Source organism: Merops nubicus, unplaced genomic scaffold (assembly GCF_000691845.1).
Source record: "Merops nubicus isolate BGI_N331 unplaced genomic scaffold, ASM69184v1 scaffold8202, whole genome shotgun sequence".
NCBI classification, from domain to species: Eukaryota; Metazoa; Chordata; class Aves; order Coraciiformes; family Meropidae; genus Merops; species Merops nubicus.
Genome location: NW_008594203.1, coordinates 1 through 11,665, shown reverse-complemented (window position 1 = coordinate 11,665; position 11,665 = coordinate 1). Strand labels below are relative to the sequence as shown.

The 11,665-nt window shown below is 43.9% G+C and overlaps 1 protein-coding gene across 1 annotated transcript in view; it reads right to left on the bottom strand.

Annotated features, from left to right (window-relative positions):
* LOC103768530 (serine/threonine-protein phosphatase 2A regulatory subunit B'' subunit alpha-like) overlaps positions 1-485 on the bottom strand; it is a 37,137-nt gene extending 36,652 nt beyond the window's left edge. The window contains 2 exon segments of the mRNA XM_008935671.1: position 1; positions 3-485. The exon segment at position 1 is cut by the window's left edge and continues 1,514 nt beyond it. Of these exon segments, the coding sequence (XP_008933919.1) occupies position 1; positions 3-485 (484 nt within the window).
* Positions 486-11,665: the final 11,180 nt, after the last annotated feature.

The following is an 11,665-nucleotide window of genomic DNA, read 5'->3' as shown; positions in this document are numbered from 1 at the left end:
CTGCTGAATGATTCCGACCGAACTTTCCTTCCCTTTCTGTAGGCCACGTGACTGGAAGAGTTTTTGAGCTTTTCAAAGGAAAATTCCTTGATTTTACCACTGGCCAGGTTTATTGCCTCACCAGTGATGTCTTTTAAACTGCTGGAGGCTTGCACCGACGAGCTCTTTTTGATCCTTGGGTTATTTGGGAGGATGTGCTGATAGTCCTCCCCTCCAGGCAAGGCAAGTCCATTTTCAGGAACAGGAATTTTACAGTCTGGGTTGGCATCTTGGACACCGAGCTCAGCACAGACACTGTGGTGGGCAACTATACATGTCACTCCTTGCTTAAGCACTTGGCAAGTCCCCGTGCAGTAATGCACCGTGTGCTGGAAGTGCTGGTCTATCACCACACTGCTATAGCAGTTCACAGAGGTGACCATGAGCCTGTAGGTTGCTGCCATAGCACGGATCAAACGTGGAAGTGAGGCTTCAAAATTCACCATGAACTTAAGAGGGAAAAGTTCACACAGTCTCTTTCCACAGCCACAGCAGATTTAATCAAAAAAAAACATTCAAATGTCAGTTGAAAACATTCAAACTACATGAGAAACTGCTGCCTTTGAAAGCCCTAGTGAAGGCCAGCAGTACAGTTACAACAATTAGTGCAACTTGCATATTGTTTGACTTAAGGCAACCTGATCCTTGGGGTCCATGCAGAGAGCTTGGCCAGTCACAGATGCAGCAGGAGCTGTTCCATCTCTACTGGCCCAGGCAGGTTCTCCAGCAGGTGTCCAAGCTCAGTCAGCTCTCGGGCAGAAGCGACAAGACGATTTTTGTCCCATCCTTCTCTTTTCTTTGGCTGGGTCAGTAAAAGCAGCACATGCAGACAAAAAATCCACGGCGTGCTTGTGCGAGTCCCCTCTCACACTGAGAAGATAAGTCCCTGGAACAGAAAAAAAGTAAGTCATTATCATTTCCCTGTAACATGCAGCCTTGCCTGCTACCAAACATACGGCACCAGACCGTAACAGCCACCACTCACACTTGTACAGAGGAAGAGTAGGCTGATATTTTTCCTTCACTCAAATCTACCATATAAGAACACTGCTGAGGAGCTAGCCTATATTTATACACAGGCTGGCTGTGTGTTGCCATTTTAACAGCTCTATTTTAACAGCTCATTAATGTTTTCACACCCGCTTTCCCCCCCCCACCTCCAGACTGAACAAAATATTACCTTAAATCCTAATGGAGCAAGACATTTTGATCATGTTGTGAATTTCTGACTTTCATTTTCCAAGACTCTATTAGAGAGGGTGAAGAGCAGTAGAGAAAAGCACTTTGAGGATTTCCAAGTTCTCTGGATTATAAAAAGCTGCAAACAGCCTGCAGCAAAGTAGATGAATGCCTCTATGAATGCATGGCCTTTAGTAAAGGCCACAATGGCTTCCATTAGCCTCTCACCAAGGTCTCTGGGACCACAGCAAAATATTTTAAGGAGGAATAACTGTTTTTCATTCTCTTACAACCTATAAATAGCAGCATATTTTAGTAAGTCGGTCCTCTGGTATAGACATCAAGAGCAGAAAGTAACATTTGTATAAAGGTTAAGTCTGTGAAAACTAGTAATTGAGTATCTTAAACTCAGCATAGCCATTTCCAGCTGTACTTCTATCATCATGGTCAGAATTGCACCAGAAAAAAATTGCTTAACTTTGTTATGAAAGATTAGGAAATCCTAGATCTTAAATTTTAGATGTTGCTTCATCTTTAATACTTCAGTAATCAAATTAAATCACCCCAATGAAATTCTGAGCACCCTCTATTCCTGTTCAGATAGAAATGCATTTCCTAAAACATGACTATAGCACAGCTAAGTCACACTGCAGCATGGGTTTGTTCTGTTGTGTTCAAAGGTAAGTATCTAGCACTATGTGAAAGGCCAGACCTGCATGTGACAAAAGGACTGTCCTCCACAAACGTTGCATCCCACTTATCTTGGCTCATGAGCCCGTATCACACAACAGGGAAGCACCTTAGAGTTTGTTCTTTGGCTTCCAGCAAGCATGGGAGGGAGTGCATCTGAGAAGAAGTGCTCCAAGTACAGGGCTGGTGTCTGTAACAGGCTGCCACCTGCCTCTCAGACCCCCCAGGCCAGGCTGTGTGCTGCACCAGGGCCAGCTCCCCAGCTCGCTGCCCTGCCCGTCCTGTGCTGCTCCCCTCTGCACCCCCTGGCACTGCCCCAGAGCCCCACAGGCATGGGAGGGGGGATCAGCAGAGGTATGAGGTGTGCCCAGCCTCGGCAGTGAGTCAGGATGCCAGAGGATAAAGGGCGTCAACAGAGCTGTTTTTACACCCTGCAGTGCTTATACCATCAGGCACGAGCACAAACCCAGGTAATGAGTCTCCACACCCTCCAGTCACCGACTCGCAGGCTTCACTGTCGGGTGTGCTCAGTGTTCTGCTGTGGCTCAGAGCCACACTTCAAACAAAGTACCACTGGGTCCCCAAACTCTTCATCTCAGAGGACTTAGTGGGCTTTGTTCAGCCAGGAGAACCCATGCTTCTATGCCTCGAAGAAGTCTAATGATCCACTGATTCCCTGGGAGTGCCTTCTCACAACACATCCAGGGGGAGAGGTCTGCTGCTTTTCCTTTTCGGAGCCTCCATCAACTACAAACAAGCTTTCTGGCATTTCCTGAAACAAAAGTTCTGTAATACTTGGAGAAAGTCAAGGTTTTCAGAACAGCAGATTTAACAAAGAATTAGGAAGTCCCATGCTTTCTCAGAGCTCCTTCCTCCAGCTGTGTCACACACAGCAAGGAGAGACTGCTCATCTTTTTACCAGCAAAGAATAATCTGGGTTTATACCAATCTAGGAAATAATTACATCTTGATTAAGTTATTTCTGAACTAGAGAATGTATTAGACTCACTGTGTCCTTCTCCTGCATCACTCCAAGGGTCATTTCACCCCTAGATAAGTAGTCCTTCCACTGGGACTAAGTCAGGTTCCCCTATCCTTTAAGCCACCTTCAAGCAATGAATTTTTTTTCATCCATGAGATTATTCCACAAGGAGTTGTTAGAGGAAAAGTTTTCCCACCCTGTCCACATCATACTTCAAGTCATTCTGTATGTTACAAGCAGTCAGTCCTTTCTGCTTCAGAATAAGGCAGGACCCCAGCCACGTTTGCTGCACTCTCTCATCTCTTTCCAATTTGTCTGTATTTCTTTGGTACTACCCCATACCGACGTGCTCCAGACACAAACTTGGCCAGGCTAACACATGACTGCTACCTCCTGCCTCTGCTGTCAGCACATTTTACTGCTCTGAATGGGAAGCAATTAAAGAATCAATATCAAAAACCTGATAGCCTCTTTTCAACCAGATTAACCAATGTCTTCTCAGTGATTATTTACTAGCTGCTTTGTTATCACTGTCTGCAAAAACATGCCAAGGTTATTTAAGGTGCTGGAGTACTTAACACCAGCTATGCAAGACAAAAAACCCAAATGAAATTGTACAGGCAGCACAAATATGTGTAGATGAAGAGTAGAAACTATTTCCCTCATCTTTTTTTCACTGGCTTGACCAAGGTAGCACACAATCAGCTCACAGCTCCATTTTACAGTGATCCTAAAACATGACCCAGCATGCTAACACAGTCAACACAAAATCTAAGAGAATTCCTGTTACCAGATCTGGGAACCTGGTCTCAGGCTTAGCCTGAAAGGGCTTTTGTTGTGACTTTTGGTTGGTGACTAAAACCTCCCATCTATGAATAGCAGCACTGGAAAGACTGAACGTGTTAAGAACCACTCCTGCTTGGTTCTTTCCAGGCTGCCACTTCATTCCAGTTGTGACTCCACAACTGCCCCCAGTTCAGCTCTACTGCAGCAAGAGTCTGTAATTAGTGCTGCTGCCATGAAACCAACTCCAACCCTGAGGATAGAGGATTGGCTTCACAATGTAAACTATGAATGAATAGGGTTTCTTGTGTGATTGCAGAACAGTGCTTTAATGTCTTTCCTATCTGCAAGATGACATGAATTGCTTCCCAAAGGAAAAAATTATTGCAGATACTAATGATATAAAAGGTTATTCTATAAGACACACAAGGAATTCTATTCATGCAAAGATTATGGATTTAAATAACTGAACAATGACAATCTGTTAGGATGGGGACTGTCAGGCAGTGCTTGACTTACTAGCACAGTGAAGTCTAGAAAGCTGTAGGACAGGCCTCTACTGCCTCTGAAAGTCTCCAATGGGCAAAAAATCATCTTCAGCTCCTATCTCCAGTACTAGGAACAACATTATTAGTGATCAGAAGTCAGGACCCACAACAAGGTGCAGCATGGAGTCAATCAGCCCCTTCTGCTCCAGCACACAGCATGGGTGTCACCGTGCAACTGTGGTTGTTCCTAGCAGAAGAGGTGGCAGAATCAGCTCTCCAGGTTGGTGTCCTTGCAAAAGACAAAGAGAAGAACAGTGCCATTTGCACAGTCATCAATAGCTTCAGAAGTATCATTCTATCTATGTAATCAGGCATCAGGTCTTGCTGATACCCAAAAAAACCCCCAGCATAAAACTGCATCTTCTAATTTGATACAGGGTTTGATACAGACACTGAAAAAACTTTGAAATTCTCATATCAAAACCATCACCACCAGATGCTCCACCAGAAGTAGCTGCAGGAAGGAATTTTTGTAACAAATCCACTGCTGAATTCAGCAGAAGTGTTACAAAGAGCCATTTACATAAATTATTTTGAAGCCCTCACAAAGGAACTGGTTTACAATTCACTATCACTTGCACAATTTACCTTCCAGAACAGTTTGAACAGGAGACTAAAAGGAGCAACCTTTCTTTCTGGACTGAAGAAGTTCAGAAGAAAAAAATCTAACCATCTGAGTTGCTCTTTTGTCCTCTGTTTCTTATGTATTTACAGTTTACAACAGTTTGATGTCCTTAACAGCACCATACTATAGTTAGTCCAAACAAGACTTTTCTGTACACAGGACTTAGATGGGACTACAGCTGGGACCACCTTTCAGTCCTCATGATCAGTGGGAACCTGACACACAGGGACACACTCCAGCTACAGTAAAAGACACCATTTACTATGGCACCTGTAGTTTTAGGATAAGAGGTGTTTGCACCACTTAGAGTGGCAAGGCATCCTGGTTTAACTCCCAGAGGCTTTAGCACCCAGCTATTGCATGCTTTAGAGACCACAAGGGACTGTGATGGTTACAAATCCTGATGTCCCTCATACCCCAGCTCAGGTGATCTGACCTAGTCAAGCTGAGAACTCCTGTTGGAACCAGAGCACATTTCTTCATCTGCTCAAGTGCTTCAGTATTTAATTACATGGACTATAGAAAAGGGGGCATTATTTCCAATTTAAGTATGTTCAATATTAAGTTCCAGCACACAGGTATCATGTTTGCTTAAAACTACCTGAAACCTTTAAGTTACCTTATTTCCTCATCTACAGGTACTCACACAGTACAACCAAACCACCTCTTAGCCTTTTCCATGACTGCCAGAGAATCTGGAAGAGACAGACCTTCAAAGTCACAGCCACACTCCATTTCCAACTTCCAGCTGTAATTTGTTGTTCTTACAAATATAAAAGATGTGGGAATCATCTAATGTAAGACAGCTACTTCAAAATTAAGTGTTAGGTACTCTCTGCAATGCAGAGAGGCAGGCACCTCAAAAAGAACATCACCCCACTGAGCTTAAAAAATCATTTTGAGATGAAAAGTTACATTAGATGAATCTCCTCCTTCAGCATTAAAGAAGAAGACAGGAACATCCTTGTCTGTCTCCAGCAGTGGCCATATGCCAATGCTCAAGGAATAGTAGTAGAAAAAGATAAACAATATTTCCTAGGAGTACTCTCCTGGCCTCCAACTGTTTTCAGCTCATGAGAATTGTGAAGCTGGATGTAGTTTCTGTGTACTTAGTAACACTCAAAGGATTTCCCTCCCATGTGCTTCGACATTCCCCAGATTCAACAGAAACTTTTTTGCATCCACAGCATCTTTAGAAGAGACATTCCAGCACCTACCACCCCTTCCAAATCTGTCACTCGCCAGCTTCACTGTGTCAAGACCTTGTACTGAACCAGAGCACGAGAACTAGATGTGTATGCACACAGCTCCTGCAGTTACAGAACTCCATGTCACCCCTCTGCCTTCTCTTTTCTGGGATTATTAGTCCTGGCTTACCCAGTAGCTCTCACAGAGAAGTCGTTTTGCACCTTGAATCATTTCCACTGCCCCTCTCTTAAGCTTTTCTGGTTCATCTACACTCTAAGATGCAGGAAGTTGTACTGTGCACAATATCCAGAACAAATGAGAACCAAATTCAGAAAGGAATATTTGAGCTGCCTTTCAGAAATTAATATATTATCTCTGTACAGTGTTTTCCCCTCCAAAGCTTTCAGATTTCTATCATAATCCCTCCTCTTACCCATCCTACTTCCAATCACGTATTTTCCAGGCTAAGCTCCAGTTTCTTTGGTTACTCTTTTTGCAAAAACTGCTTCAGTCATGCTCCTCTGTCTTACAGCAACCCTTTGGAGAGGGGAGAATGTCTGCTTGTAACTTTGAGGGGTTATGTTATTCATTACACAAACACAAGATGGATTTATACCATGGCATTCTGTTTTGCTCCCTTTCCTTTTCCTAGGGATCTCTGGGGTTTTTGACTGCTGTTGAGAATGTTTCACAGAGCTTCACCTGCATTTCTTAAGAGGTCTCTTTCCTGACTGACACAGTTTTTTAGGAGCCCATCACTGCATAGGCACAGTTGGTGGTTTCTCCCTGTGCATATTATTTTATATCTACTAGTATCAAGCACCACTGGCCTACAACCAGGCATTGTGAGAACCTTCAACTCCAGCCATCTTTTGTTTCTGCTACCCCAATGTTATGATTTTCTGCCTATACTGTCACTTCATTAGCCAGTCTCCCTTCCAGATCATTTATAACTCTGCTGAGCCTGAATATAGCATCCCTTGGGATTGCTCTTCACTAGGGAAGCTGACATGTCTTCCCACACTTGGACCAGGCATTCATTCCTGAAAAAGCTACACTCCTCCACAACAGGTCACCTCCTCTAAGAAGCATTAAAGAAATTTGTTAAACTCTCCTGGAAAAACCAAAAATATTCATTGGTTTGTCTCTCGTGTCTTGTCAAATAGCTTCAGATCACCCAACTTCACCAGCTGAAGCTGGACTTCAGCATTCTTGGAGTGAACCATGAAGGCCACTGCAATGGGAGCACTGACCAAGGCACGCTTCCAAGGAGACCTGACCTTGAGAATCACCACCTGTGACAGGATGAGAAATACTGCTCTGCAGCCAGGGTGGTTTTGGAGAAGTCAATTTTAACATTAGGAAACCTATTTCAGTAGATTTACCCCCTAAAAAAAACCCTCCCAATACTAACTTAAATACAACTTCCCCATGTTTACAGCAGCAATATACAGCAAGCCCAACACTCCAAAAGCTTTGGGCTAGTGTTGATAACAATAGTCTATGCTATATTTTAAAAATAAACTTGGCACTAGACCCCAAACTACTGCTGTGAAATACTGACCTGCAGCTAGTGAATGCAGTATTATTCAGTGCAATTCCTTCCCATTCAGTCACAGGGTTATCTAATGTCCCAGTGCTGCTATACCCTTCACAAACACCAGCCTGAAGGACTCTTGAACAAAAGTGTACCAGGAACTCTGTTGTGGAGAACCAATCCACAGGCCTTGCAAAGCTTCTCATTATGGGGAGCAGCTGAGGAGGAGGACAGTTAATAAAATCATGAAAGATTTCACCCTTTTCAACTTTTTTGAATTACCTTACTACAACTTTCCCTTCGCACAGAGACTTGGAACCAAAACTGACCAGACAGGAATTTTAGTCCCATGAGACTGGTTTCCAGTTAGACAGATGAGACAGCAAGAGAGTAAAAGCTCACAAATTTTTTCCACATAACACCAATCTGTTAAGTATAAATAAGTTTCCAACCAATTATTCTTCCAGTCCCACGTCTGTATAGAACTACTATTTAATTTTAGCTCATTGAGCAGGCCCCCAATCCATTAACATATGTGTTGGGGCTTAGCAAGGCATAAACAAAGCAAAAAAAAAATCCTGTAGGAAGCATAAGCCTGACTGAGCTTTGCCATGCTGACAGAAGATTAAGTGACCCACCAGAAAACATGGGAGGTGAACAAGCTCCAGAAGGTCAGAAAGCCAACTGGGTCAAGCATGTGTCTCTTGGCTGTTTAGAACCTTACATGGGAAGACATCATTTCATATTAGCAAGATGCATTTATTTTCCCTAGAATTAATTTAGTACTAACAGTATCCAGCTATTTTACACAAATTAAAGTGGTTTTATTAAATGGTGTTGAGATAACACAGGAAGACTTGTGTCCAAGATGGCATTCCCTCAGTCATTAACCTTTGTTGATACTGAGTTTACAACCTACAAATTCCCCAAAATCAGCTTGCAAACTCACTTCTAAGTTAGGCAAAACTTCTCCTGTAGCAGACCAGCCTTCTGCTAGTGATCTGCAGAATAAAATCCATTTTTAACTTAGTAACAACTAAACGACTTCTTTTCCCATTCATAGCCCATCTACTCAGAGCTCATTCGTTTCTCTGCCCTGAGTGCTTTGTGTGCTGTCTATCACGCTGCTCTTTATTCGCTTATTTCCTCATGCATTCAAGATTTCTGGTAAAGTTCTCCTGGCCTCAGGTGACAGTCCCTTTCTCCAGGGTGGCCTCAGCTCCCAGCCCACCCTGGAGAGCACGACAGCTCCTCCCCAGGTGGGCGGTGAAGCGCCAAGCTGGGCAGAAAGGCTCCAGCGTTGCTGCACCCCCGTCCTCTCCTCTGAGGCACGATGAGAGGAGGGCAGAGCCCGCAGCCATTCCCACCGGTCCTGCCCTCCACAAGCCCGTTCCTGCCAGCCTCCACCTCGCACTCGGGAGAGGAGCAGCTGGGGAAACGTTACAAACTATGCCAGAGGGGCGGCGTGTCCCAGCCTTCCATAAGCTTGGCACTGCTGCAGCTTTCACTGCTGAAGAGTTTTGGGAAGCCACACCAGAGGCACGTCACTTTTCCATCCCCCTTTCCACCACCAAGGAAAATGAAGGGTGTTTTAGCTTTAAGTCCCAGCAAGACAAAGGAAGCAATTTCCCCTCTGTCTTTACTAACCTGGAAAGCTTTACAAAACAAACAACTTCCATTAGTTTCTTTTTTCCCCCCTGTGTATTTAAATAGAAGCAGATCAAAAAAAGATGAGCAATTCTCACAAGAAACAGAAAAACAGATCATTTTAAAGGTTTCCTCATTCTAATTTGAGTGAATGGCAGTGTTTACGTTTATCAATCTGAATATTCATCAAAATGAATTCATTTTTAACAAGTTTGCCTGTCCCACATGTGACCTCAGGTATTGCTCCCTGCATCCTGTTCATACCATGAGACTCCTTCATTTCCCCATCAGTGCAGTACTTACATGCTACTCAAAAATTAACCTCTTTTCCAGTATTATTCTCATTTTACCTCACAAGAATTGTAGCAAAAAGCACACAATAGGTTTTGGCACTCAAGGCCTGATTTTTCCAAGGTATGTGACATTACAGAGTGTTTCATATAGTCAAAGCACAGCACCTGCTCAGTTCCAACTGCCCTTACAGTCATACACCAGAAACTCTGCAAATCAGATCCAGGGACACAGCAACAGAGGAAATACATCAGTGAAGCCTGTGGAAAAAGCATGTCCCACAGCACACATGAAACCACTTCTTTAAGACAGCACTTAACGACCTTAATTACAAATGAGAAAATTCCCTTCCCTCCCACAGTTCTACTTTGCTGTACAGATTCTGCCAGAATTGGAAAACAGGATCTAAGTGCTAAATTAGCCTTCAGGAAACAAAAAAAAGGCTTCAGGAAAGTTCAGTTCTGTGTAACTGAAGAAATCCCAGTCTTATGGGGAAGAACAGCATGTAACCACTTAAGTAAAAACAGTGTTGGAAAACATCTTACAAAGGAAGCAAAGCAAGACTGCACAGCAACCTCTGTACTGAACCAAGAGCTATCAAGTTCAGAGCCACAGTTCAAAGTCAGGTTTTCTGTGCCATTCGAGGGAGAAGTGCCTGCAGGAAGGATGGATAAAGGTCCTTACCAAAAAAAAAACCAAACGAAAGGAAAATAAATTCCACTCTGCAGCATCATATTTGCACCTCCAGGGCTACAGGCAGTGAGTGTTAGACCACAGGGCTCCACCACAGAGATTTCTGAGCCACAATATTCATCACCTGCTCTGCAGGCTGCAGCTGAAGGAAATGAAACGGATGCTTTACCAGGGAATCTCTGCAGTATTTGGCAGCCACACATCAGTCAACTTTAACTTGAGGCACTTTGCCCAGAGCTACCTTTAACTCTGCACCTTTGCCAATTACAAGCACAAAATAATAGGACACATGACAGTGATTGCAAAAGTCTAGGTAGTGGAAACTGGCTGCGTGCCATGGGGCAACTTCAACTTTTCTCTTTGATTTCCTGTAAAGTCAAACGTAAATCAGTCTCAACTGATGCACAAAGTTACCATTTCCAGATACATAATTACTGAAAAAAGCTCCAACACTGGGTAATCTCTTGTTTCAACCTCTCAGAATCCACCAGACATTAAATATGCAATTGTACAGAACTGAGAGAAGTCTAATAGTCCTGATAATCTCCTCGAAGTTCTCACAAAAATAACTTCTCCCTACATAATCTGTGAGAGCAGAGCTACCAAGCCTGAGAGGTTCACAAGAAATAATCAACAGAGGAGGCTGCTCTTTTAAGTAAACGTGCAGAGAATTTATTTCCTGAAGCAGGCATCAGATCACGTCAGGTAAAGCCATGAGACCACCACCAAGAAAAACATACCCAGCCCTTCAGGCAGCACTTGAGTAGCAAACAGCCTGGGGACTACCTGCTTCTTCTCTGCGACTCTCCCCTTTGCACTGCCAGCCTGCCTTCACAGGAGAGATGGGGGCACAGAACAGCACGTCTTCCTTCTCCAGGGTGAAGAACAGAGGTAACAACATTAGTCACGTGCTTAAAAATATTTACATTACTTGAGACCAGTGCAGTGTGATGACCTTCAAAGAGAATTTCTTCAGCACGTCCCTCAGTAAGCAATGCCATTAGTGACTCAGTTTTACAAGTTTATTTCCAAATTAATCTTGGATTTGTCTGCCCGTGAAGCAAGGATTCCTGTAGCAAAGCTGTTCCCGTTCTCACTCATGAAGTAATACTTGGGGAAGGATTAAATTGAAAAATCCTACTTTCATGGCTACGTATTATCAGCTGAACTTCAGAAGACCAGAGGTCCAGCCACCCAAGGTCCAGGCAAGCGTCCACAGAAGAGCAGCCCGAGCAGAGGCGATCCTTCAGCGGTGTTAGCCTCCGGCTTCGTAACCAACAGCTTCGGGCCATCCCGAACTGGAAACTACACCCAGATCGCCGCGCTGCGCACCCGTGACGCCTCTCAGCACTTTGTCAAAACTCTTTCGAGACGATTTACAGCCTCGGCCTCCCCGACACCACGTAGTAACCGCTTTTCAAAACTTACACGCGTGCGACGGGAGCAGCATTTCCTCCCCTCCG